Below are 23,315 nucleotides of genomic sequence, written 5' to 3'. Positions count from 1 at the left end.
CTTCATCGGTATATTACGGTATATTTCTGAATTTCAGACAGTATATTTTATCGATAGGTCGATTGCCATTAACGCAAGCGTCGTGAAAAAAGCCACAAAAAATAAATACAGACAAGACAGGCATTTCGAGAACTTTTGCAAGAAATCAAGCTGAAAAGTAGTCCCGACGCTCCAAGATGAATGGAGGCAACATGCTATATGGCGGCGACGAAATTGGAGCCTTAGTTTTCGATCCAGGGCACCATTCGTTGCGTGTGGGCTACGCGCAAGAGGATTCGCCGAAGGCTGAGATACCCTCTGTTGTCGGCATTGGAGCATCCCCAACTCCGGATACGAATCTTGATCCAGATACCAAAACTGACAACAATGTGACGCCCAACAGTGAGTAGAACAACGCCAACAATTGAAAATTCTTTGAACAGTATCATTTCACATGATTTCACATGAGGCCTTGTCCGCCACTACGTCCTCGTTATCCCGCCTGCAGCCTCCAGTTCAGCTCCAGCTCCTGCTCCCGCTCCCGCATATTTGTTTGTTTAGTTACTAGTTTATCGAGCATGCGAAGCAAACGAAATATGAAAACCAATTCGGATTAAAGAATAGCCTTAAGTTGTAATTTATAGTAATGTATTTTTTAAAATAAACTTATGTGCATTTGATGTACATGGATTTACGTTTCTTTGGGCGCTTTGCCATGCTGGACAGCGGCAAATACTCGTCCTGATCAATGCGTTTCACCCGAACGAGTAGCTTCTTTGTGTAGTACTTGGCGCTCTTGATCGGTATATACCGCGGATTAGGATTTAGGGTGGCATCATCGGGCTTCTCCACGGGAGTGCGGTTTTTCTCCGGTGATTTCTCTTGTGCCTCTTCTGGGTTATTTTCCCGTACATTTTCCATCTCAATGGCAAGCTCAATGGCCGCAAGGGCCACCTCCACCTCTGTCTTAATGTCCAGCGGTGGTGAAACAGACGGCGGGCACTCAACGGGTTCCTTCTTGGCACCAATCACATTGATATCAAGCGGTGTCGAAACGTCCGGCGCGGGATTAATGGGTCCAACCACATTGCTCGTGAAAGCTTGAATCGGTATGAAAACAGTCGCCGTCGGGACATTAATGAGATCCTGGCCACCAGACACACTGCTAATGGCCAGATTGGTTTTGGGACGGGGACCTGGGATGGCAAAAGTGTGTGCGATTTTTGGTTGGACTCGTTTGTACTGAGGACCATCAAGCGAGAGTTGTGCCAGAGCCGATATGGGCAGCTCCTTGACCCGAACAGATCTGAGGAATTCATCGTATTCGGTCTTGACTGTGGCCTGCTCTTCGGGACCCAGTGGTACTTCGTGTTGGAATAAGATATCGAGGAACTCGACTTCCAGTCGCCGACGCTCATTGAGCGTCATGGCCTCCACCAATGGCAGCTGAGTGAGTAGAAAGTTCTGGGCCATATTCAAGTCCCTGGGTGGTTCCAAATTTTCTGTACTTAGCGAGCGTTCGATCTCCGTCACAAGGGACCACAGTTGAAAGGGAATTTGTCCCTTCGCCTTCGAAAGGGTGCCCATGGTCGGTAGCAGCAAGATCCAACGCCACTGCAGCTCGTCTGGCGAGAAGGGGGCACTCAGCGGCAAGTTCTCGTAGCTGGCATTAAACTCCTTCGAAATCTGATTCCAGGCCCACTCGTCGTATTCCGAGTCCTGTTCCGGCTGCGCTGCTTTACTATACAGAAAAGGATACTTGGTTATCAGCTCCAGCAGACGTAAATCGTTCAAAACTATCATCGAATTGCAATTTGTGTTGGATATATTTATTTCCATTGGGCTGACTGAGGAGTCTCTACCGCTTTCGCTGTCCATTGCTGTGCCAGCTTCGGTACCCATTTCGTTTTTCGGATCAGCCATTATTCGGCGACGCGACGGATTTGATCTTCAAAATTTTTTGTTGTCCCCGAATTTTATAAACATATGAATATATCGATACCTGTTTTTTTATGATAATATATTTGTAGGTGGTAGTTTTTCGACTGGCGAAAAAATGTTGTATATTTTTTTGCGAATTTTAATTAAATCGGTATATTTTTGCGATGAGCGGAACTAATCGGCGTTTTATTTCGAAAATTCCAAACTAAGTTCTTTACTTTAATTTTAAACCTAGATGGTCATAAAACATCGACTCGACGACGCATGATCACATATCTTCGATCACTTTTAAATTAAATAATTGATATATCAATCGGATAAAATTGTGTATTCAGGGCTGAGAGTCCTGTTTAGCTAGTAATATGATTTAGCGCAGTTCATGGTAAAGTAAAGATGAAGGATGGGATGGATCTACAATAAGAACTATTATTATTATTATTTTTCGCGATTTAACTCAAGTTGTTATCCTGTTTGAAACAGGAGGATTAGTGGGATAAGTTCACTTCTTCATCGGTATATTTCTGAATTTCAGACAGTATATTTTATCGATAGGTCAATTGCCATTAACGCAAGCGTCGTGAAAAAAGCCACAAAAAATAAATACAGACAAGACAGGCATTTCGAGAACTTTTGCAAGAAATCAAGCTGAAAAGTAGTCCCGACGCTCCAAGATGAATGGAGGCAACATGCTATATGGCGGCGACGAAATTGGAGCCTTAGTTTTCGATCCAGGGCACCATTCGTTGCGTGTGGGCTACGCGCAAGAGGATTCGCCGAAGGCTGAGATACCCTCTGTTGTCGGCATTGGAGCATCCCCAACTCCGGATACGAATCTTGATCCAGATACCAAAACTGACAACAATGTGACGCCCAACAGTGAGTAGAACAACGCCAACAATTGAAAATTCTTTGAACAGTATCATTTCACATGATTTCACATGAGGCCTTGTCCGCCACTACGTCCTCGTTATCCCGCCTGCAGCCTCCAGTTCAGCTCCAGCTCCTACTCCCGCTCCCGCATATTTGTTTGTTTAGTTACTAGTTTATCGAGCATGCGAAGCAAACGAAATATGAAAACCAATTCGGATTAAAGAATAGTCTAAGTTGTAATTTATAGTAATGTATTTTTTAAAATAAACTTATGTGCATTTGATGTACATGGATTCACGTTTCTTTGGGCGCTTTGCCATGCTGGACAGCGGCAAATACTCGTCCTGATCAATGCGCTTCACCCGAACGAGTAGCTTCTTTGTGTAGTACTTGGCGCTCTTGATCGGTATATACCGCGGATTAGGATTTAGAGTGGCATCATCGGGCTTCTCCACGGGAGTGCGGTTTTTCTCCGGTGATTTCTCTTGTGCCTCTTCTGGGTTATTTTCCCGTACATTTTCCATCTCAATGGCCGCAAGGGCCACCTCCACCTCTGTCTTAATGTCCAGCGGTGGTGAAACAGACGGCGGGCACTCAACGGGTTCCTTCTTGGCACCAATCACATTGATATCAAGCGGTGTCGAAACGTCCGGCGCGGGATTAATGGGTCCAACCACATTGCTCGTGAAAGCTTGAATCGGTATGAAAACAGTCGCCGTCGGGACATTAATGAGATCCTGGCCACCAGACACACTGCTAATGACCAGATTGGTTTTGGGACGGGGACCTGGGATGGCAAAAGTGTGTGCGATTTTTGGTTGGACTCGTTTGTACTGAGGACCATCAAGCGAGAGTTGTGCCAGATCCGATATGGGCAGCTCCTTGACCCGAACAGATCTGAGGAATTCATTGTATTCGGTCTTGACTGTGGCCTGCTCTTCGGGACCCAGTGGTACTTCGTGTTGGAATAAGATATCGAGGAACTCGACTTCCAGTCGCCGACGCTCATTGAGCGTCATCGCCTCCACCAATGGCAGCTGAGTGAGTAGAAAGTTCTGGGCCATACTCAAGTCCCTGGGTGGTTCCAAATTTTCTGTACTTAGCGAGCGTTCGATCTCCGTCACAAGGGACCACAGCTGAAAGGGAATTTGTCCCTTCGCCTTCGAAAGGGTGCCCATGGTCGGTAGCAGCAAGATCCAACGCCACTGCAGCTCGTCTGGCGAGAAGGGGGCACTCAGCGGCAAGTTCTCGTAGCTGGCATTAAACTCCTTCGAAATCTGATTCCAGGCCCACTCGTCGTATTCCGAGTCCTGTTCCGGCTGCGCTGCTTTACTATACAGAAAAGGATACTTGGTAATCAGCTCCAGCAGACGTAAATCGTTCAGAACTATCATCGAATTGCAATTTGTGTTGGATATATTTATTTCCATTGGGCTGACTGAGGAGTCTCTACCGCTTTCGCTGTCCATTGCTGTGCCAGCTTCGGTACCCATTTCGTTTTTCGGATCAGCCATTATTCGGCGACGCGACGGATTTGATCTTCAAAATTTTTTGTTGTCCCCGAATTTTATAAACATATGAATATATCGATACCTGTTTTTTTATGATAATATATTTGTAGGTGGTAGTTTTTCGACTGGCGAAAAAATGTTGTATATTTTTTTGCGAATTTTAATTAAATCGGTATATTTTTGCGATGAGCGGAACTAATCGGCGTTTTATTTCGAAAATTCCAAACTAAGTTCTTTACTTTAATTTTAAACCTAGATGGTCATAAAACATCGACTCGACGACGCATGATCACATATCTTCGATCACTTTTAAATTAAATAATTGATATATCAATCGGATAAAATTGTGTATTCAGGGCTGAGGGTCCTGTTTAGCTAGTAATATGATTTAGCGCAGTTCATGGTAAAGTAAAGATGAAGGATGGGATGGATCTACAATAAGAATTATTATTATTATTATTATTTTTCGCGATTTAACTCAAGTTGTTATCCTGTTTAAAACAGGGGATTAAGTGGGATAAGTTCACTTCTTCATCGGTATATTACGGTATATTTCTGAATTTCAGACAGTATATTTTATCGATAGGTCGATTGCCATTAACGCAAGCGTCGTGAAAAAAGCCACAAAAAATAAATACAGACAAGACAGGCATTTCGAGAACTTTTGCAAGAAATCAAGCTGAAAAGTAGTCCCGACGCTCCAAGATGAATGGAGGCAACATGCTATATGGCGGCGACGAAATTGGAGCCTTAGTTTTCGATCCAGGGCACCATTCGTTGCGTGTGGGCTACGCGCAAGAGGATTCGCCGAAGGCTGAGATACCCTCTGTTGTCGGCATTGGAGCATCCCCAACTCCGGATACGAATCTTGATCCAGATACCAAAACTGACAACAATGTGACGCCCAACAGTGAGTAGAACAACGCCAACAATTGAAAATTCTTTGAACAGTATCATTTCACATGATTTCACATGAGGCCTTGTCCGCCACTACGTCCTCGTTATCCCGCCTGCAGCCTCCAGTTCAGCTCCAGCTCCTACTCCCGCTCCCGCATATTTGTTTGTTTAGTTACTAGTTTATCGAGCATGCGAAGCAAACGAAATATGAAAACCAATTCGGATTAAAGAATAGCCTTAAGTTGTAATTTATAGTAATGTATTTTTTAAAATAAACTTATGTGCATTTGATGTACATGGATTCACGTTTCTTTGGGCGCTTTGCCATGCTGGACAGCGGCAAATACTCGTCCTGATCAATGCGCTTCACCCGAACGAGTAGCTTCTTTGTGTAGTACTTGGCGCTCTTGATCGGTATATACCGCGGATTAGGATTTAGACTGGCATCATCGGGCTTCTCCACGGGAGTGCGGTTTTTCTCCGGTGATTTCTCTTGTGCCTCTTCTGGGTTATTTTCCCGTACATTTTCCATCTCAATGGCAAGCTCAATGGCCGCAAGGGCCACCTCCACCTCTGTCTTAATGTCCAGCGGTGGTGAAACAGACGGCGGGCACTCAACGGGTTCCTTCTTGGCACCAATCACATTGATATCAAGCGGTGTCGAAACGTCCGGCGCGGGATTAATGGGTCCAACCACATTGCTCGTGAAAGCTTGAATCGGTATGAAAACAGTCGCCGTCGGGACATTAATGAGATCCTGGCCACCAGACACACTGCTAATGACCAGATTGGTTTTGGGACGGGGACCTGGGATGGCAAAAGTGTGTGCGATTTTTGGTTGGACTGGTTTGTACTGAGGACCATCAAGCGAGAGTTCTGCCAGAGCCGATATGGGCAGCTCCTTGACCCGAACAGATCTGAGGAATTCATCGTATTCGGTCTTGACTGTGGCCTGCTCTTCGGGACCCAGTGGTACGGACGCATGTGTCTCCATTTCGTGTTGGATTAAGATATCGAGGAACTCGACTTCCAGTCGCCGACGCTCATTGAGCGTCATGGCCTCCACCAATGGCAGCTGAGTGAGTAGAAAGTTCTGGGCCATAATCAAGTCCCTGGGTGGTTCCAAATTTTCTGTACTTAGCGAGCGTTCGATCTCCGTCACAAGGACCACAGTTGAAAGGGAATTTGTCCCTTCGCCTTCGAAAGGGTGCCCATGGTCGGTAGCAGCAAGTTCCAACGCCACTGCAGCTCGTCTGCCGAGAAGGGGGCACTCAGCGGCAAGTTCTCGTAGCTGGCATTAAACTGCTTCGAAATCTGATTCCAGGCCCACTCGTCGTATTCCGAGTCCTGTTCCGGCTGCGCTGCTTTACTATACAGAAAAGGATACTTGGTAATCAGCTCCAGCAGACGTAAATCGTTCAGAACTATCATCGAATTGCAATTTGTGTTGGATATATTTATTTCCATTGGGCTGACTGAGGAGTCTCTACCGCTTTCGCTGTCCATTGCTGTGCCAGCTTCGGTACCCATTTCGTTTTTCGGATCAGCCATTATTCGGCGACGCGACGGATTTGATCTTCAAAATTTTTTGTTGTCCCCGAATTTTATAAACATATGAATATATCGATACCTGTTTTTTTTATGATAATATATTTGTAGGTGGTAGTTTTTCGACTGGCGAAAAAATGTTGTATATTTTTTTGGGAATTTTAATTAAATCGGTATATTTTTGCGATGAGCGGAACTAATCGGCGTTTTATTTCGAAAATTCCAAACTAAGTTCTTTACTTTAATTTTAAACCTAGATGGTCATAAAACATCGACTCGACGACGCATGATCACATATCTTCGATCACTTTTAAATTAAATAATTGATATATCAATCGGATAAAATTGTGTATTCAGGGCTGAGGGTCCTGTTTAGCTAGTAATATGATTTAGCGCAGTTCATGGTAAAGTAAAGATGAAGGATGGGATGGATCTACAATAAGAACTATTATTATTATTATTATTTTTCGCGATTTAACTCAAGTTGTCCTGTTTAAAACAGGGGGATTAAGTGGGATAAGTTCACTTCTTCATCGGTATATTTCTGAATTTCAGACAGTATATTTTATCGATAGGTCGATTGCCATTAACGCAAGCGTCGTGAAAAAAGCCACAAAAATAAATGCAGACAAGACAGGCATTTCGAGAACTTTTGCAAGAAATCAAGCTGAAAAGTAGTCCCGACGCTCCAAGATGAATGGAGGCAACATGCTATATGTCGGCGACGAAATTGGAGCCTTAGTTTTCGATCCAGGGCACCATTCGTTGCGTGTGGGCTACGCGCAAGAGGATTCGCCGAAGGCTGAGATACCCTCTGTTGTCGGCATTTGGAGCATCCCAAACTCCGGATACGAATCTTGATCCAGATACCAAAACTGACAACAATGTGACGCCCAACAGTGAGTAGAACAACGCCAACAATTGAAAATTTTTTGAACAGTATCATTTCACATGAGGCCTTGTCCGCCACTACGTCCTCGTTATCCCGCCTGCAGCCTCCAGTTCAGCTCCAGCTCCTACTCCCGCTCCCGCATATTTGTTTGTTTAGTTACTAGTTTATCGAGCATGCGAAGCAAACGAAATATGAAAACCAATTCGGATTAAAGAATAGTCTAAGTTGTAATTTATAGTAATGTATTTTTTAAAATAAACTTATGTGCATTTGATGTACATGGATTCACGTTTCTTTGGGCGCTTTGCCATGCTGGACAGCGGCAAATACTCGTCCTGATCAATGCGCTTCACCCGAACGAGTAGCTTCTTTGTGTAGTACTTGGCGCTCTTGATCGGTATATACGCGGATTAGGATTTAGAGTGGCATCATCGGGCTTCTCCACGGGAGTGCGGTTTTTCTCCGGTGATTTCTCTTGTGCCTCTTCTGGGTTATTTTCCCGTACATTTTCCATCTCAATGGCCGCAAGGGCCACCTCCACCTCTGTCTTAATGTCCAGCGGTGGTGAAACAGACGGCGGGCACTCAACGGGTTCCTTCTTGGCACCAATCACATTGATATCAAACGGTGTCGAAACGTCCGGCGCGGGATTAATGGGTCCAACCACATTGCTCGTGAAAGCTTAAATCGGTATGAAAACAGTCGCCGTCGGGACATTAATGAGATCCTGGCCACCAGACACACTGCTAATGACCAGATTGGTTTTGGGACGGGGACCTGGTATGGCAAAAGTGTGTGCGATTTTTGGTTGGACTGGTTTGTACTGAGGACCATCAAGCGAGAGTTCTGCCAGAGCCGATATGGGCAGCTCCTTGACCCGAACAGATCTGAGAATTAATCGTATTCGGTCTTGACTGTGGCCTGCTCTTCGGGACCAGTGGTACGGACGCATGTGTCTCCATTTCGTGTTGGAATAAGATATCGAGGAACTCGACTTCCAGTCGCCGACGCTCATTGAGCGTCATGGCTCCACCAATGGCAGCTGAGTGAGTAGAAAGTTCTGGGCCATAATCAAGTCCCTGGGTGGTTCCAAATTTTCTGTACTTAGCGAGCGTTCGATCTCCGTCACAAGGGACCACAGTTGAAAGGGAATTTGTCCCTTCGCCTTCGAAAGGGTGCCCATGGTCGGTAGCAGCAAGTTCCAACGCCACTGCAGCTCGTCTGCCGAGAAGGGGGCACTCAGCGGCAAGTTCTCGTAGCTGGCATTAAACTCCTTCGAAATCTGATTTCCAGGCCCACTCGTCGTATTCCGAGTCCTGTTCCGGCTGCGCTGCTTTACTATACAGAAAAGGATACTTGGTAATCAGCTCCAGCAGACGTAAATCGTTCAGAACTATCATCGAATTGCAATTTGTGTTGGATATATTTATTTCCATTGGGCTGACTGAGGAGTCTCTACCGCTTTCGCTGTCCATTGCTGTGCCAGCTTCGTACCCATTTCGTTTTTCGGATCAGCCACTATTCGGCGACGCGACGGATTTGATCTTCAAATTTTTTGTTGTCCCCGAATTTTATAAACATATGAATATATCGATACCTGTTTTTTTATGATAATATATTTGTAGGTGGTAGTTTTCGACTGGCGAAAAAATGTTGTATATTTTTTTGGAATTTTAATTAAATCGGTATATTTTTGCGATGAGCGGAACTAATCGGCGTTTTATTTCGAAAATTCCAAACTAAGTTCTTTACTTTAATTTTAAACCTAGATGGTCATAAAACATCGACTCGACGACGCATGATCACATATCTTCGATCACTTTTAAATTAAATAATTGATATATCAATCGGATAAAATTGTGTATTCAGGGCTGAGGGTCCTGTTTAGCTAGTAATATGATTTAGCGCAGTTCATGGTAAAGTAAAGATGAAGGATGAGATGGATCTACAATAAGAACTATTATTATTATTATTATTTTTCGCGATTTAACTCAAGTTGTTATCCTGTTTAAAAACAGGGGGATTAAGTGGGATAAGTTCACTTCTTCATCGGTATATTACGGTATATTTCTGAATTTCAGACAGTATATTTTATCGATAGGTCGATTGCCATTAACGCAAGCGTCGTGAAAAAAGCCACAAAAAATAAATACAGACAAGACAGGCATTTCGAGAACTTTTGCAAGAAATCAAGCTGAAAAGTAGTCCGACGCTCCAAGATGAATGGAGGCAACATGATATATGGCGGCGACGAAATTGGAGCCTTAGTTTTCGATCCAGGGCACCATTCGTTGCGTGTGGGCTACGCGCAAGAGGATTCGCCGAAGGCTGAGATACCCTCTGTTGTCGGCATTGGAGCATCCCCAACTCCGGATACGAATCTTGATCCAGATACCAAAACTGACAACAATGTGACGCCCAACAGTGAGTAGAACAACGCCAACAATTGAAAATTTTTTGAACAGTATCATTTCACATCACCCTCCCACCGCACCCCTGCTCGTTTCTAGATGCCGACTCGCGCAAGTACTATGTAGACACAAACTATGTAAATGTTCCCCGCTCCCAAATGGAAGTTCAGTATTATATGAAGGATGGCATGATCGACAACTGGGAGCTCTTCGAGAAGGTGATTGACTATGCCTACGCAAATGTCATTCAATCGGAGCCGGAGTACCATCCCGTGCTCTTCTCAGAGGCGTCCTGGAACGTGCGCAACAACCGCGAGAAGCTCACCGAGCTGATGTTTGAGAAGTACAATGTGCCAGCATTCTTCTTGGTTAAAAATGCCGTACTGGCGGCATTCTCCAGCGGCCGTGCCACAGCGCTTGTGGTGGATAGCGGTGCAACGCATACTTCGGCCGTGCCCGTGCACGAGGGGTATGTTCTCTCGCAGGCGGTAGTCAAGTCCCCCCTGGGCGGTGACTTCCTCTCCCGCCAATGCAGGCAGCATTTGGATAAAACATAATATCGACCTGTCCCCGGTGTATAAAATCGCCTCGAAGGATGTAGTCAAGGATCGGACAATGCTCGCTTCACGCTGCGGAAACTACCCGAAAATCTCACACAGTCGTGGCAGAACTACATGACTCAGCTAATGTTGCAGGACTTCCAGATGAAATTCTGCAGGTTGCTGGAGAATCCGTTCGACGCGTGTGGCTGCCCAGATACCGACTGTCCACTACGAGTTCCCCAATGGATATCACCAGGACTTTGGCTCTGAGCGTTTCAAAATTGCCGAAAGCCTATTCGACAATGCCATGCTGGGTGCTGGCCAATTGGCCTCCACAGCGTGGGGTGCGATTGGATGTGCGTCTTGTCGCTCTCGGATCGGTTGTGGTCACAGGTAAGGGATTCACTTTAATGATCTCCGCCGCATCTCATATATTCCCATCGTTCAGGGCAACACGCTGCTCCAGGCTTTCCCGAGCGTCTTAATCGAATCTACAGCTGCGGGCCGCCGTCAAATACTCGTCTGAAAATGATTTCGGCCAATGGAAGTGTGGAAAGAAGGTCGGTGCCTGGATTTGGGCTCCATACTGGCCAGCATTGGCACGTTCCAACAGATGTGGATATCGTCGCAGGAGTACGAGGAGGCTGGAAAAAAGTCAAGTGGAGCGCAAGTGTCCGTAAACGCTGCCGGCTGGTCATTAACATGCACGAATTTCAATTTAATTTTAATTTAAAGACGAAAACTCTATGTAATTATATAAATGTGAACTTTTAAATGCGCTAGCTCGATATGTAAGGGGGATTTGATTGTTGATTTGATGTTCTCACTGCGTATCGGTCGCTGGTGTGCTTCGTTCCGGACTTAATTGTCGAGCCCGCAGTCTGATTTGGTGTCCTCCTCGAGTTCGTACTGAATGAGATGGAGGTAAGTTTGGGCACCCGTTTCTTGTTGTTTTTAGGATATATCGATGGTATCAAAAGGCCGCCTCCGCCTAATGGTGTCCTGGGTGATTTCGGTCGATAGGTTTAGAAAACGTCACATAGCTCCAGACATGGTATTTTGCACACACATTGCTATAACAAGAAAGCAATTTAGAATCAATCAAGTGGAGTTACACCTTGAGAATACACTCACCTTGGCATTTAGAATATCCTCCGACCAATCCTCCTTGGCAATTACGTCCCACACCATTCACCAGAATCTTCTTCACCTTGATGAACGTTCTCTGCAAAGGTCTTAGGAATCCTGCACGTTGACACCCTCGTATACCATGCGCCAGCAGTCGTAGTCGGTGGCAATTGCCACAGAGCCGTACAGTAGGCCGGCCTCTTTAGCCAGCACAACCTCTCTGGACACGTGGTCATATTGATAAGGACGCCGCCATTCCCTTAACATGAGACTCTCGGAGCGGGACGAGAAGGTCCTCCAATAGTCACAATTGTGCCTTCTCGTGTGCTGGGATCTCCAGTTCCTTGGCAGCCTCGATGAGTATGTTGCGGGTACGCTCACTGAAAGCGGGGTACATGGGCAGGTGGCAAACACCACGTGGGTAGTGGCTGAGCCATCGTAGAACGTTTGTGAGCGTTTTGTGGTGCGATCTATGAAATCGTGGGGCATCACCAGGTTGCCGGCTTGAATTGCTCACGCAGGGAACCACATGCCGTGGACACAATGAGGTGGGTGCAGCCCACATCGCGCAAGGCCCAGATATTTGCACGGTAATTCACATTGGAGGGCATAATATCGTGTTTCCTTCCATGGCGTGCGAGTAGCACACACTGCACCCCACCAATTCACCTTGAATCAGGGCATCGGACGGCTCCCCGTACGGCGTTGAAATTACTTTTTCTGGCGATTCTCCAAAATGTCCGGATCATCTAAGCCGGATCCGCCAATGATGCCAATCTGTCAACAAGCGCATGGAAATATTAATAGAAGCCTACACCCAATGGGGGTGTGGAGTGGCTCTACTCACCTTGACTGGTATAGGGTCAAGATCAGTGTCTTTACATGGCGACGCGACGGATTTGATCTTCAAAATTTTTTGTTTCCCCGAATTTTATAAACATATGAATATATCGATACCTGTTTTTTTATGATAATATATTTGTAGGTGGTAGTTTTTCGACTGGCGAAAAAATGTTGTATATTTTTTTGCGAATTTTAATTAAATCGGTATATTTTTGCGATGAGCGGAACTAATCGGCGTTTTATTTCGAAAATTCCAAACTAAGTTCTTTACTTTAATTTTAAACCTAGATGGTCATAAAACATCGACTCGACGACGCATGATCACATATCTTCGATCACTTTAAAATTAAATAATTGATATATCAATCGGATAAAATTGTGTATTCAGGGCTGAGGGTCCTGTTTAGCTAGTAATATGATTTAGCGCAGTTCATGGTAAAGTAAAGATGAAGGATGGGATGGATCTACAATAAGAACTATTATTATTATTATTTTTCGCGATTTAACTCAAGTTGTTATCCTGTTTAAAACAGGGGGATTAAGTGGGATAAGTTCACTTCTTCATCGGTATATTACGGTATATTTCTGAATTTCAGACAGTATATTTTACCGATAGGTCGATTGCCATTAACGCAAGCGTCGTGAAAAAAGCCACAAAAAATAAATACAGACAAGACAGGCATTTCGAGAACTTTTGCAAGAAATCAAGCTGAAAAGTAGTCCCGACGCTCCAAGATGAATAGAGGCAACATGCTATATGGCGGCGACGAAATTGGAGCCTTAGTTTTCGATCCAGGGCACCATTCGTTCCGTGTGGGCTACGCGCAAGAGGATTCGCCGAAGGCTGAGATACCCTCTGTTGTCGGCATTGGAGCATCCCCAACTCCGGATACGAATCTTGATCCAGATACCAAAACTGACAACAATGTGACGCCCAACAGTGAGTAGAACAACGCCAACAATTGAAAATTTTTTGAACAGTATCATTTCACATGAGGCCTTGTCCGCCACTACGTCCTCGTTATCCCGCCTGCAGCCTCCAGTTCAGCTCCAGCTCCTACCCCCGCTCCCGCATATTTGTTTGTTTAGTTACTAGTTTATCGAGCATGCGAAGCAAACGAAATATGAAAACCAATTCGGATTAAAGAATAGCCTTAAGTTGTAATTTATAGTAATGTATTTTTTAAAATAAACTTATGTGCATTTGATGTACATGGATTCACGTTTCTTTGGGCGCTTTGCCATGCTGGACAGCGGCAAATACTCGTCCTGATCAATGCGCTTCACCCGAACGAGTAGCTTCTTTGTGTAGTACTTGGCGCTCTTGATCGGTTTATACCGCGGATTAGGATTTAGAGTGGCATCATCGGGCTTCTCCACGGGAGTGCGGTTTTTCTCCGGTGATTTCTCTTGTGCCTCTTCTGGGTTATTTTCCCGTACATTTTCCATCTCAATGGCAAGCTCAATGGCCGCAAGGGCCACCTCCACCTCTGTCTTAATGTCCAGCGGCGGGCACTCAACGGGTTCCTTCTTGGCACCAATCACATTGATATCAAGCGGTGTCGAAACGTCCGGCGCGGGATTAATGGGTCCAACCACATTGCTCGTGAAAGCTTGAATCGGTATGAAAACAGTCGCCGTCGGGACATTAATGAGATCCTGGCCACCAGACACACTGCTAATGGCCAGATTGGTTTTGGGACGGGGACCTGGGATGGCAAAAGTGTGTGCGATTTTTGGTTGGACTGGTTTGTACTGAGGACCATCAAGCGAGAGTTGTGTGAGATATCGAGGAACTCGACTTCCAGTCGCCGACGCTCATTGAGCGTCATGGCCTCCACCAATGGCAGCTGAGTGAGTAGAAAGTTCTGGGCCATACTCAAGTCCCTGGGTGGTTCCAAATTTTCTGTACTTAGCGAGCGTTCGATCTCCGTCACAAGGGACCACAGTTGAAAGGGAATTTGTCCCTTGGCCTTCGAAAGGGTGCCCATGGTCGGTAGCAGCAAGTTCCAACGCCACTGCAGCTCGTCTGCCGAGAAGGGGGCACTCAGCGGCAAGTTCTCGTAGCTGGCATTAAACTCCTTCGAAATCTGATTCCAGGCCCACTCGTCGTATTCCGAGTCCTGTTCCGGCTGCGCTGCTTTACTATACAGAAAAGGATACTTGGTAATTAGCTCCAGCAGACGTAAATCGTTCAGAACTATCATCGAATTGCAATTTGTGTTGGATATATTTATTTCCATTGGGCTGACTGAGGAGTCTCTACCGCTTTCGCTGTCCATTGCTGTGCCAGCTTCGGTACCCATTTCGTTTTTCGGATCAGCCATTATTCGGCGACGCGACGGATTTGATCTTCAAAATTTTTTGTTGTCCCCGAATTTTATAAACATATGAATATATCGATACCTGTTTTTTTATGATAATATATTTGTAGGTGGTAGTTTTTCGACTGGCGAAAAAATGTTGTATATTTTTTTGCGAACTTTAATTAAATCGGTATATTTTTGCGATGAGCGGAACTAATCGGCGTTTTATTTCGAAAATTCCAAACTAAGTTCTTTACTTTAATTTTAAACCTAGATGGTCATAAAACATCGACTCGACGACGCATGATCACATATCTTCGATCACTTTTAAATTAAATAATTGATATATCAATCGGATAAAATTGTGTATTCAGGGCTGAGGGTCCTGTTTAGCTAGTAATATGATTTAGCGCAGTTCATGGTAAAGTAAAGATGAAGGATGGGATGGATCTACAATAAGAACTATTATTATTATTATTTTTCGCGATTTAACTCAAGTTGTTATCCTGTTTAAAACAGGGGGATTAAGTGGGATAAGTTCACTTCTTCATCAAAGAAGGAATATTTAATTGAAGGGCGCGCGCACGGCACTTTTCGAAACACACGATTTAGTTTGTCCACTTTTATGACCGTATTGGATGATGGACCGGGGGGAACTGAGAAGAATGATAAGAGTGCAGCAGCGTCGACGCTAAAGCTTCTTCGAAGAACGTGAGCAAAGAGTGGTGTCCGAAAGAGCGTAGCGAACGAAAGAGGGTGTGAGTGGGCTGCAACAGAGCAAAGATAAGTGATAAGAGTGCAGCAGCGTCGTCGGATCAAAGCTTCTTCGAAGAACGCTAGGGGGTGGTCCCCGAAAAATATTAACCAGTATGGACCCTCGGGCCAAATATGGAGGCGAAGAAGGATAAAACACGGGTTGGGATGTCAACCCAAACGTCGGTGGGAAGCGTGACTGCTACCACCGGCGGGCACGGGGAGGAGCAATCCTCTCAGCGTGTCGCCAGCGGTCACACCTCAGACTTGGCGGGAGCAGGCCAAGTCAGTTGTAAAGCTACTGCCACAACAACAACAACAAAAACAACTCACTCCGCAGCCTGCAAGTTGAGCCGCACAGATGCCGTAGTCGACACAGACACGGATCTGGAGAGCGTGCTCTCTATGAGCAGGACGGAGGAAGAGAGCCTTCTCCGCTCACCGGAACCAGGCACAGCTCCCTGCGTAGGAAGGGCGAAGCGTTCCAAGGAGGGGATGAAGGCCAAAGCACAATACAAAGCGGACCTCAATCAAAAGCGGCTGCAAGGTAAAGTAGACATCTCCCAGAGAGAAGGTCAAGCTAGCCTGGGCCGAGCAGCGAGTAGAGGAGGGCCGACTACATTACGCCCAGATGCCACAGATGAGGCGTCGAATGGCGAATATGCAATAAGGTGGAGGAGATGATGGCCACCAAGAGGCAACGCTCGACTGAGAGTGCCATTAAAGACACTCCGGCGAGCAAGCGGCAACGCGGGCCCAAGAGTGCAGCCCCTCCACCGAAAGTGGCAAGAAGCCATCGAAATCGAACGCGAAGGTCAGCGATGTGACCAAACGACATTTGATCGTGGCACTCATCGACCGGAGCGAGGAAAACGGCAAGATGTCAGCGGCACAGTGGAAGCTTGTGCACGCGCGTCTCGTCGACGCACTGTTTGCACACATGGAAGAAGACCCGCGGCCCTATGCCCACGTTCGATGGTGCTGGGTGGCTAAATGGGGTTAAGATCCTAAAGTGCAACGACGATCCAACCCTAAGGTGGCTGACGCGTACGGTCTGCCAACTGGAGGCGATGTGGGAGGGGGCCAAGCTGGAGGTTGTGGACCGGGAGCTTATCCCGTCCAAGCCTAAGGCGAAGGTACTCTTCCCCATCACAATCCAGGGAGACCGAGCGCTGAAGCTCCTTCAGCGGCAAAACGCGGACGTGCCATCGACCGATTGGAGGATCCTACACATTGGTAGCACTACCCAACGAGGGGGCCAATGTGTGATCCTCCAAATAAACAAGGAGGCAGAGGATCTGCTGTATCCCAAGTTCGGGAAGATGGCGTGGGGCATGGGTAGCGTCTACCTGCGCCTCAAAAAGCGCCACCCTGAGGACAAGGACGCGCATACCCTGCAGGTAGGCGAGGTGGAAAAGGACTTAGGTCTCGAGTCCATCGTGGAGGCCGCCCAGGGTCTTGCGCTTGAGGACGAAGACGAGGAAGACGGTGACCTGACGTTAGTAGTCAACCCGTCGGATGCAAGTGAGCCAGCCACCCATGCTGAGTGTGCTGCAGCTAAACTTGCATAAAAGCAAGGTAGCGTCGGCGGAGCTCCTCATCGCCATGGAGCAAGGGCTCGCCGACATAGCTCTAGTCCAGGAGCCCTGGATTGCGACAGGCAATTCAGTGGCCGGACTAAAGTCCTCAAATCACAACCTGTTCTACGCAACATCGGTAAGCAGGAACAGAACCGTCGTACTCGTACGAAAGGGAATCCATGCTTACCTTATGTCTCATTACAGCACGGATGACCTGACGGTTGTGATGCTGGAAAGCGAGGAAAAGCGCCTTCTGGTGGCTTCCTGCTACATGGCTCACGACAGACCCGCACCACCCGACGAACTCAGGAGCCTGGTGACAGAAGCCGGCACCAAAAACTATCAACTCGTCATCGGACGGATGCCAATGCCCACCACAATGTGTGGGGAAGCACCGACATCAATGAGGTGGTGAGTCACTCTTAGACTTTATACTTTATACTAATCTATATATAGCAAACGTCGGGGAGGAGCACACCTTCGTGGGTCCGACTTCATCCAACGTGCTAGACCTAACACTAGCAACGGGAAACAGTACTACGGTATCTAGCTGGAGGGTCCTTGAAAGACCCTCCTTCTCAGATCACAAGTACATTCAGTTTAAGTGCGACTTCAAACATTCTTCGAAGGTAATAGTCTATAGAAACCCCCGGAATACAAACTGGGAAAAGTTTAAAAAAGACAGTTACTTCGAAGCTCGCGAGTCCGGGCACAGTGAAATCCGCGGAGGACATAGAGAAGTCTCTAGAGACCCTATCCAACGCGTTGCTGGACGCCTACCACACATCGTGCAAACCCTCGAGGACGAAGAAGAGGTCCAAGCCACTCTGGTGGAGCGGGATCTCTCTCTTCAAAGGGACAACCTCAAGGAATTCTTTAAGATCGCCAAACAAGCGAACGAAGGGATCGTCTATGAGGAATACAGACTCCTACTCAGGAGCTACAAGAAGGAAATACGTAAAGCACAACGGAACTCGTGGAGGACCTTCTGCTCCAACATCGAGAAAGTACCAGAAACCGCACGGCTACGGAAGCTGCTCTCTAAGCAGCCTACCATACAAAGCCAATTAAAGCTAGATGACGGACAGTGGACAGAGGGCAGTGACGAAGCCCTAACAGCACTAATGGAGGAACATTTCTCTGGTTGCACCGAGGTCGCTGATGCCAAAGAGCACCAGGACCTAGCAACCGAGGAACAACACCCCCAACAGATTTGTTAACCACCAAGCGAATCCACTGGGCAATAGACTCCTTTGCGGGCACAAAAGCACCAGGACTTGACGGGATATTCCCAGCCATGATGCAGGTGACCAAAGAGGCGATTACCCCATGGCTCTCCGCAATATTCACAGCTTGTATAAGTACTGGCTATATCCCTATCCAATGGAGAACCTCGAGAGTTGTCTTCCTCCCAAAGGCAGGAAAGTGCAGCCATGCGAGTCCCAAGGACTATAGACCGATAAGCCTTACCTCCTTTATATTAAAAACGCTAGAAAAGCTGCTGGACTTACACATCAGGAATGAGGTAGGGGGACTGATGTCAACCAACCAGCATGCCTATACTAAAGGGAAATCGGTGGAGACCGCACTACATTCGGTAGTAGCTACCATTGAGAAAGCCCTTCACAATAAAAAGTATGCACTGGGAGTATTCGTGGACATCTCCGGAGCATTCAACAACGTGGCTACGGAAGCAATAACAAATTGCCTGGTAGCAACTAATACACACCCAGCAATCAACCTGTGGATAAGGAACCTCCTAGGTTGCAGACGGGTGCAATCAGAGTGGGGCACCGCTTCCATGGTGAAAGAGGCACACAGAGGCACACCCCAGGGTGGAGTCCTGTCGCCCCTCCTGTGGAATCTGGTGGTCGACGACCTCATCAAGAGATACGAAAGGAAGGCCCCAATAATAACAGCTTATGCGGACGACATAAGCATACTTATTACCGGTGTTTGCCCATCGACCCTCAGCTCACTAATGCAACGAACACTCAGGGAGATACGCGAGTGGGCGGAAGAAGTAGGACTCAGTATCAACGAGGACAAGACGGACCTCATCCTCTTTACCAAGAGGTACAAGGTACCGATATGGACCCCCCCGAAGATCAATCAAACTAGGCTAACCCCAAAAACACAAGTCAAATACCTGGGCACAGTACTGGATAGTAAACTGGCATGGAAACCCAATGTATTGGAAAGGGTGAAGAAGGCCACCATTGCGCTTTATGCATCCAAGAAGATGCTCAGCAGCACATGGGGCCTATCTCCGGCTCTGATGCATTGGATTTACATCTCGGTGGTGCGACCAACTCTGCTGTATGGAGTCTTAGTGTGGTGGCAAGCTACTGGAAAGAAAACGTATCATAAGCTTATGGAAAGGACTCAGCGACAGGCTTTGCTCTGTATTACAGGGGCGCTGAGGTCAACCCCAACAAAAGCACTCGAAACCCTACTTGGAATCGAACCCCTAGACATCCACGCCCGTCTGACTGCAGGAAAGGCAGCACAACGCCTCATCGCTTCAGGAAATATGTCGCCACAAGAATACGGGCATAGTTCAATTGGAAGGGAAATGAACAGATCAACTGATTACATGACCCCCCAAACATGCCTCGACGTAAAAACAACTGCATCCTTGGGACCTGAAGACTGGAAAATCGGAAGAGACCAAACGGAGCACCTCAATATATATACGGACGGCTCCAAGATGGACGGAGGAGTAGGAGCGGGCCTATACTGTACAGACCCTGAGATAAGGCTGTCATATAAGCTACCGGACCATTGTATCATATTCCAGGCAGAGGTTTTTGCCATCAGGAAAGCAGCAGAAGTCGCTCTTCTCACTGAAAGAGCACACGATGCGGTCAACCTATTCGTCGACAGCCAAGCGGCGATAAGATCCATGCAGTCGTCCGCAGTCAGTTCCAGAAATGTCTTGGCGAGCAGGGAGGCACTAGATACCCTAAGCACGATAAAGTCAGTGCGGATCTACTGGATTCCCAGCCACCAGGGCATCGAAGGGAACGAGACGGCGGACGTACTAGCTAAGGAAGGCGTCGGGCTGGCGAATACGAGAACCGAGAACGTGCCTGTCTCCCTCAGAACGCTGCAAAGCGATCTAGAAAAGCAGGCCGGATCACAAACCGAATGTAGGTGGAGGAGTACCATCGCCTGCAGAACCTCGAAAATCATGTGCAAGGAACGCAATGACAAACTCAGCCACTACCTGCTGCACCTACCACGGAAGGACTGCAGATTATTAGTGCGAATATTAACGGGACACTGCCTGGCTGCGGCGCATGCGACAAAGCTTGGAATCACAAACAGAGACAGTTGTAGGAAATGTGACGAACCTGGGGCAACCGAAACCCTAGAACATCTCATCTGCAACTGTCCTGCTCTCTTAAGGGCAAGGAGGAGATACCTGGGCGCCCCAGTGCTGGCATCACTGGAAGATGCCTCCAAGAGGACGCCACAGCAACTACTGGCCTATGCGAAAAATACCTCGATCCTCAAGGACTTCAAAACCCACTAAACACTGCCGCGACGGTTCATACCCCCCCCCCCCCCCCCCCCCCCCCTATCCGGACAACTAAGGGCCATACTGGCCTATGTGGGTCCCCCTCTGAGGGCCGTCCGGGTCAACCTAACCTAACAGTATACTCTCTTTTTCTTTGGCTCTCAGCTCGCTCCTAAATTAACATGCGTCTGTGAAGACAAGAGAATCGCTTCGTTCTCTGTTAGCTTACGCTCTCATGTTCTTTCGCTGTTAGCTCGCTACTAAATTAACATGCCTCTGTAACAACAAGTAAATTGCTTCGTTCTCTGTTAGCTTACGCTCTTATGATTTATCGCTGTTAGCTCGCTACTAAATTAACATGCCTCTGTAACCAACTGCACCGTAACTTTCCCTCCCAAATTATAAATTACTGATGATAATAAAAGGTAGCTGCTATGAAACTACCAACAGTGGCTGCTATGAAACTATTAAAACCAGAACTTTGAATTTTGGGGTATAAAAATACCCCATAGCACTATGAAGGGTTAATCGCAGCGTCAGCTGTTTCGGCCAGAATTTCGGTTTCGGTTCAAAGTCCGTCCACTTTCGCAAAATCTGGTTTGATTATTTGTTATTGCCGAATAATTGTATTGCGATTAGATAGTCGGTCTGTCGAACCGGGCGGGCTACGTAATTTGGGGCAGCAAAATGCAACGGACTGGCGGCAAATCCATTCTCGTGAGACTCTACAGCAGCATGAAGGTAATTTCATTTGTTCTGCTACAGCATCTCTGTAAATTAATGGGATTTTTTTTGATCGCGCAGGTGAAAATTCCAGTGAAGCAGGGTATTGTTGTGGGCCAGCAACAGAAGCTGCCAAGTGGCCTGGAGTACAATAGTTTCTTGGGGGTGCCATACGCCGAACCACCTGTTGGTAACCTCAGATTTCGAGTAAGCGCTTCCCCAAACTGCAACAAATATCTATAACGTAATTTGCACATTTAGAGCCCCGTGCCGCAAGAGCGCTTCGAGGAGCATGAGCTGGACTGCAGCAAGTAGAGAGACGTGTCGCACCAACGCGATCCTTTCACCACAGAAGTGGCTGGCTTCGAGAACTGCCTCTTCCTCAATGTTTACGCCCCCAAGGGCAAAAGATCATCGTCGCCCTTGCCCGTCATGGTGTGGATTCACGGCGGTGGCTTCTTTTTTGGCAATGGCAACAGCGACTTGTGAGTGGATCTGTTCACAGCAGCTCAGAGTAGAGCTAAGTTCTAAACTAAATACTTTCAGCCACTTTCCAGCCAAGCTCATGGAGCAGGATGTGATTGTGGTCACCTTGAACTATCGCCTCGGTGCCCTGGGATTCCTTAGTTCGCCGGAGGAAGGCATACACGGCAATATGGGACTGAAGGATCAGCGCATGGCCTTGCTGCAGGAGAACATAGCCAGCTTCAATGGTGACCCCAACAATGTGACCCTCTTCGGCGAAAGCGCTGGTGGGGCGTCCGTTCACCTGCATACATATTCCCGACACGCCAACAAACTCTTTCATAAGGCCATCATGCAGAGCGGAACGGACAACATGGAATGGGCGTTTCAACCAAATGCGGTATTTAAAACACGTCGACTGGCAGAACTGCTGGGCGGCGGCGATTTTGGGAGCAACACGAAGATCCTGTTGGAGTTCCTTCAGTCTGAGAAAGTGAAACCGACTGGTATTTTGGCCAATACGATGAAAGTACTGACTGCGGATGAGCGGCGTCGTCACCTGCCGTTCGTCTTCAAGCCTGTTGTCGAGGAGGCCAGCAGTCCGGATAGTTTCATCGATCAAAATATTTTGGATCTGATGCACAAAAGGGACCACGTGGGGAAAATGCCCATGATCATGGGCTACAACTCTGCGGAAGGACTGGCAATGATTGTGAGGGCCAATACGAAACTGGAGGATTACGAACAAGCTCTTGCGCGAACGGTGCCCGCAACCTGGTGCCAGACCGACAGGCACCAGAAGCTCAGGAAGCAGCAGCTGACATACGTAACTTCTACTTCGACGGCCAGGCATTGACCAAGAAACATCTGGATTTGTTCTCCGACTATCACTTCAGCATGGATCTGCAGATTGCGGCAGAGATCCATGCCAACTGTCAGACGCAGTCGCCACTGTACTTCTATCGTCTGGACTACGTTGGCGGTCGCAATCTATACAAAACCATCTTCCAGAATGAGAATCTTCGCGGAGTAGCCCATGCTGATGATATTTGCTATCTATTCCAGATGGCCGGCGACGATTCTCCGATGCAAAAGGAGGATGCGCTCGTCTCGGAGAGGATTTGCCAGATGTGGGCGAATTTCGCGCGGCACGGAAAGCCACCCGACCAGCCGAAACCAGTACAAAAAGCCCTGCCTGGCCAGCCCTTGCAGCTGGACTGCCTACTCATTGATCGGGAATGTAAAATGCAAAAGAATCCGGATGCAGACCGTATGGATTTCTGGCGCAGCATGTACAAGCGATACAGCCCCCAGTGTTCTGTGAGGGCCAAACTGTAAATTGCATTGAAAAAATAAAAACACCGGCTCTAAAATTCTTTGACACTAAAATTTTCGTGGAGGGT

At 47.2% G+C, this 23,315-nt stretch overlaps 7 protein-coding genes and 3 pseudogenes across 22 annotated transcripts; 6 read left to right on the top strand and 4 right to left on the bottom strand.

Moving 5' to 3' along the window:
* The first annotated feature begins 50 nt into the window (after positions 1-50).
* LOC117194999 (actin-like protein 6B) lies at positions 51-669 on the top strand. 6 transcript variants are annotated; one of them, XM_033399491.1, is made up of 2 exons: positions 51-381; positions 436-669. In XM_033399491.1, the coding sequence occupies exons 1-2, from the start codon at positions 177-179 to the stop codon at positions 594-596; spliced, it is 366 nt and encodes a 121-aa protein (XP_033255382.1). In that variant the 5' UTR covers positions 51-176; the 3' UTR covers positions 597-669. The 6 variants fall into 6 exon arrangements, with proteins under 6 accessions (XP_033255382.1, XP_033255384.1, XP_033255383.1 ...); XM_033399493.1 differs by having other exon boundaries at positions 52-381; positions 446-659; XM_033399492.1 differs by having other exon boundaries at positions 52-381; positions 423-659.
* LOC117194982 lies at positions 606-8,918 on the bottom strand. Of its 2 annotated transcripts, XM_033399461.1 has the most exons (3): positions 8,574-8,918; positions 3,315-3,737; positions 606-912 (listed from the first exon to the last, which is right to left on the bottom strand). In XM_033399461.1, the coding sequence occupies exons 1-3, from the start codon at positions 8,661-8,663 to the stop codon at positions 646-648; spliced, it is 780 nt and encodes a 259-aa protein (XP_033255352.1). In that variant the 5' UTR covers positions 8,664-8,918; the 3' UTR covers positions 606-645. The 2 variants fall into 2 exon arrangements, with proteins under 2 accessions (XP_033255352.1, XP_033255351.1); XM_033399460.1 differs by lacking the exon at positions 8,574-8,918 and having other exon boundaries at positions 3,315-4,683.
* LOC117195018 (actin-like protein 6B) lies at positions 2,470-3,001 on the top strand. 4 transcript variants are annotated; one of them, XM_033399591.1, is made up of 2 exons: positions 2,470-2,796; positions 2,838-3,001. In XM_033399591.1, exons 1-2 carry the CDS (start codon positions 2,592-2,594, stop codon positions 2,960-2,962), a joined length of 330 nt encoding a protein of 109 aa, XP_033255482.1. In that variant the 5' UTR covers positions 2,470-2,591; the 3' UTR covers positions 2,963-3,001. The 4 variants fall into 4 exon arrangements, with proteins under 4 accessions (XP_033255482.1, XP_033255483.1, XP_033255485.1 ...); XM_033399592.1 differs by having other exon boundaries at positions 2,471-2,796; positions 2,861-3,001; XM_033399594.1 differs by having other exon boundaries at positions 2,473-2,796; positions 2,903-3,001.
* LOC108160324 (actin-like protein 6B) lies at positions 4,883-7,840 on the top strand. Of its 4 annotated transcripts, XM_033399611.1 has the most exons (3): positions 4,883-5,211; positions 5,253-5,278; positions 7,703-7,840. In XM_033399611.1, exons 1-3 carry the CDS (start codon positions 5,007-5,009, stop codon positions 7,799-7,801), a joined length of 330 nt encoding a protein of 109 aa, XP_033255502.1. In that variant the 5' UTR covers positions 4,883-5,006; the 3' UTR covers positions 7,802-7,840. The 4 variants fall into 4 exon arrangements, with proteins under 4 accessions (XP_033255502.1, XP_033255503.1, XP_017149741.1 ...); XM_033399612.1 differs by lacking the exon at positions 7,703-7,840 and having other exon boundaries at positions 4,900-5,211; positions 5,276-5,416; XM_017294252.2 differs by lacking the exons at positions 5,253-5,278; positions 7,703-7,840 and adding an exon at positions 5,318-5,416 and having other exon boundaries at positions 4,902-5,211.
* LOC117194977 lies at positions 5,443-6,815 on the bottom strand (annotated as a pseudogene).
* On the top strand, positions 7,315-10,753 carry LOC117194993 (actin-like protein 6B). 2 transcript variants are annotated; one of them, XM_033399478.1, is made up of 2 exons: positions 7,315-7,645; positions 10,149-10,753. In XM_033399478.1, the coding sequence occupies exon 2, from the start codon at positions 10,208-10,210 to the stop codon at positions 10,604-10,606; it is 399 nt and encodes a 132-aa protein (XP_033255369.1). In that variant the 5' UTR covers positions 7,315-7,645; positions 10,149-10,207; the 3' UTR covers positions 10,607-10,753. The 2 variants fall into 2 exon arrangements, with proteins under 2 accessions (XP_033255369.1, XP_033255368.1); XM_033399477.1 differs by lacking the exon at positions 7,315-7,645 and adding an exon at positions 9,730-10,062.
* An 858-nt stretch (positions 10,754-11,611) lies between these two features.
* LOC117195071 lies at positions 11,612-13,190 on the bottom strand (annotated as a pseudogene).
* Positions 13,179-13,770, top strand: LOC117195040 (actin-related protein 4-like). Of its 3 annotated transcripts, none has more exons than XM_033399679.1 (2): positions 13,179-13,502; positions 13,599-13,770. In XM_033399679.1, exons 1-2 carry the CDS (start codon positions 13,298-13,300, stop codon positions 13,649-13,651), a joined length of 258 nt encoding a protein of 85 aa, XP_033255570.1. In that variant the 5' UTR covers positions 13,179-13,297; the 3' UTR covers positions 13,652-13,770. The 3 variants fall into 3 exon arrangements, with proteins under 3 accessions (XP_033255570.1, XP_033255569.1, XP_033255568.1); XM_033399678.1 differs by having other exon boundaries at positions 13,560-13,770; XM_033399677.1 differs by having other exon boundaries at positions 13,557-13,770.
* On the bottom strand, positions 13,757-14,889 carry LOC117195070. The gene is made up of 2 exons (XM_033399739.1): positions 14,319-14,889; positions 13,757-14,271 (listed from the first exon to the last, which is right to left on the bottom strand). The coding sequence occupies exons 1-2, from the start codon at positions 14,887-14,889 to the stop codon at positions 13,757-13,759; spliced, it is 1,086 nt and encodes a 361-aa protein (XP_033255630.1).
* A 6,373-nt stretch (positions 14,890-21,262) lies between these two features.
* LOC117195106 lies at positions 21,263-23,285 on the top strand (annotated as a pseudogene).
* The last annotated feature ends 30 nt before the right edge of the window (positions 23,286-23,315 follow it).

This window comes from Drosophila miranda (genome assembly GCF_003369915.1).
Source record: "Drosophila miranda strain MSH22 chromosome Y unlocalized genomic scaffold, D.miranda_PacBio2.1 Contig_Y5_pilon, whole genome shotgun sequence".
Classification (NCBI taxonomy): Eukaryota; Metazoa; Arthropoda; class Insecta; order Diptera; family Drosophilidae; genus Drosophila; species Drosophila miranda.
This window is presented reverse-complemented; position numbering and strand designations above follow the sequence as displayed.

Coding starts and splice junctions, on each gene's coding strand:
- LOC117195040 (XM_033399677.1), top strand. CDS start 13,298: ATGAATAGAGGCAACATGCTATATGGCGGCGACGAAATTGGAGCCTTA. Junction 13,503..13,556: donor CAACAATGTGACGCCCAACA/GTGAGTAGAACA, acceptor ATCATTTCACAT/GAGGCCTTGTCCGCCACTAC.
- LOC117194982 (XM_033399460.1), bottom strand. CDS start 4,304: ATGGCTGATCCGAAAAACGAAATGGGTACCGAAGCTGGCACAGCAATG. Junction 913..3,314: donor TGGCCCTTGCGGCCATTGAG/ATGGAAAATGTA, acceptor GCGGCCATTGAG/CTTGCCATTGAGATGGAAAA.
- LOC117195018 (XM_033399591.1), top strand. CDS start 2,592: ATGAATGGAGGCAACATGCTATATGGCGGCGACGAAATTGGAGCCTTA. Junction 2,797..2,837: donor CAACAATGTGACGCCCAACA/GTGAGTAGAACA, acceptor TTCTTTGAACAG/TATCATTTCACATGATTTCA.
- LOC117194999 (XM_033399491.1), top strand. CDS start 177: ATGAATGGAGGCAACATGCTATATGGCGGCGACGAAATTGGAGCCTTA. Junction 382..435: donor CAACAATGTGACGCCCAACA/GTGAGTAGAACA, acceptor ATCATTTCACAT/GATTTCACATGAGGCCTTGT.
- LOC108160324 (XM_033399611.1), top strand. CDS start 5,007: ATGAATGGAGGCAACATGCTATATGGCGGCGACGAAATTGGAGCCTTA. Junction 5,212..5,252: donor CAACAATGTGACGCCCAACA/GTGAGTAGAACA, acceptor TTCTTTGAACAG/TATCATTTCACATGATTTCA. Junction 5,279..7,702: donor TTCACATGATTTCACATGAG/GCCTTGTCCGCC, acceptor ATTTCACATGAG/GCCTTGTCCGCCACTACGTC.
- LOC117194993 (XM_033399477.1), top strand. CDS start 9,858: ATGAATGGAGGCAACATGATATATGGCGGCGACGAAATTGGAGCCTTA. Junction 10,063..10,148: donor CAACAATGTGACGCCCAACA/GTGAGTAGAACA, acceptor GCTCGTTTCTAG/ATGCCGACTCGCGCAAGTAC.
- LOC117195070 (XM_033399739.1), bottom strand. CDS start 14,889: ATGGCTGATCCGAAAAACGAAATGGGTACCGAAGCTGGCACAGCAATG. Junction 14,272..14,318: donor CTCTCGCTTGATGGTCCTCA/GTACAAACCAGT, acceptor TTGCCATCCCAG/GTCCCCGTCCCAAAACCAAT.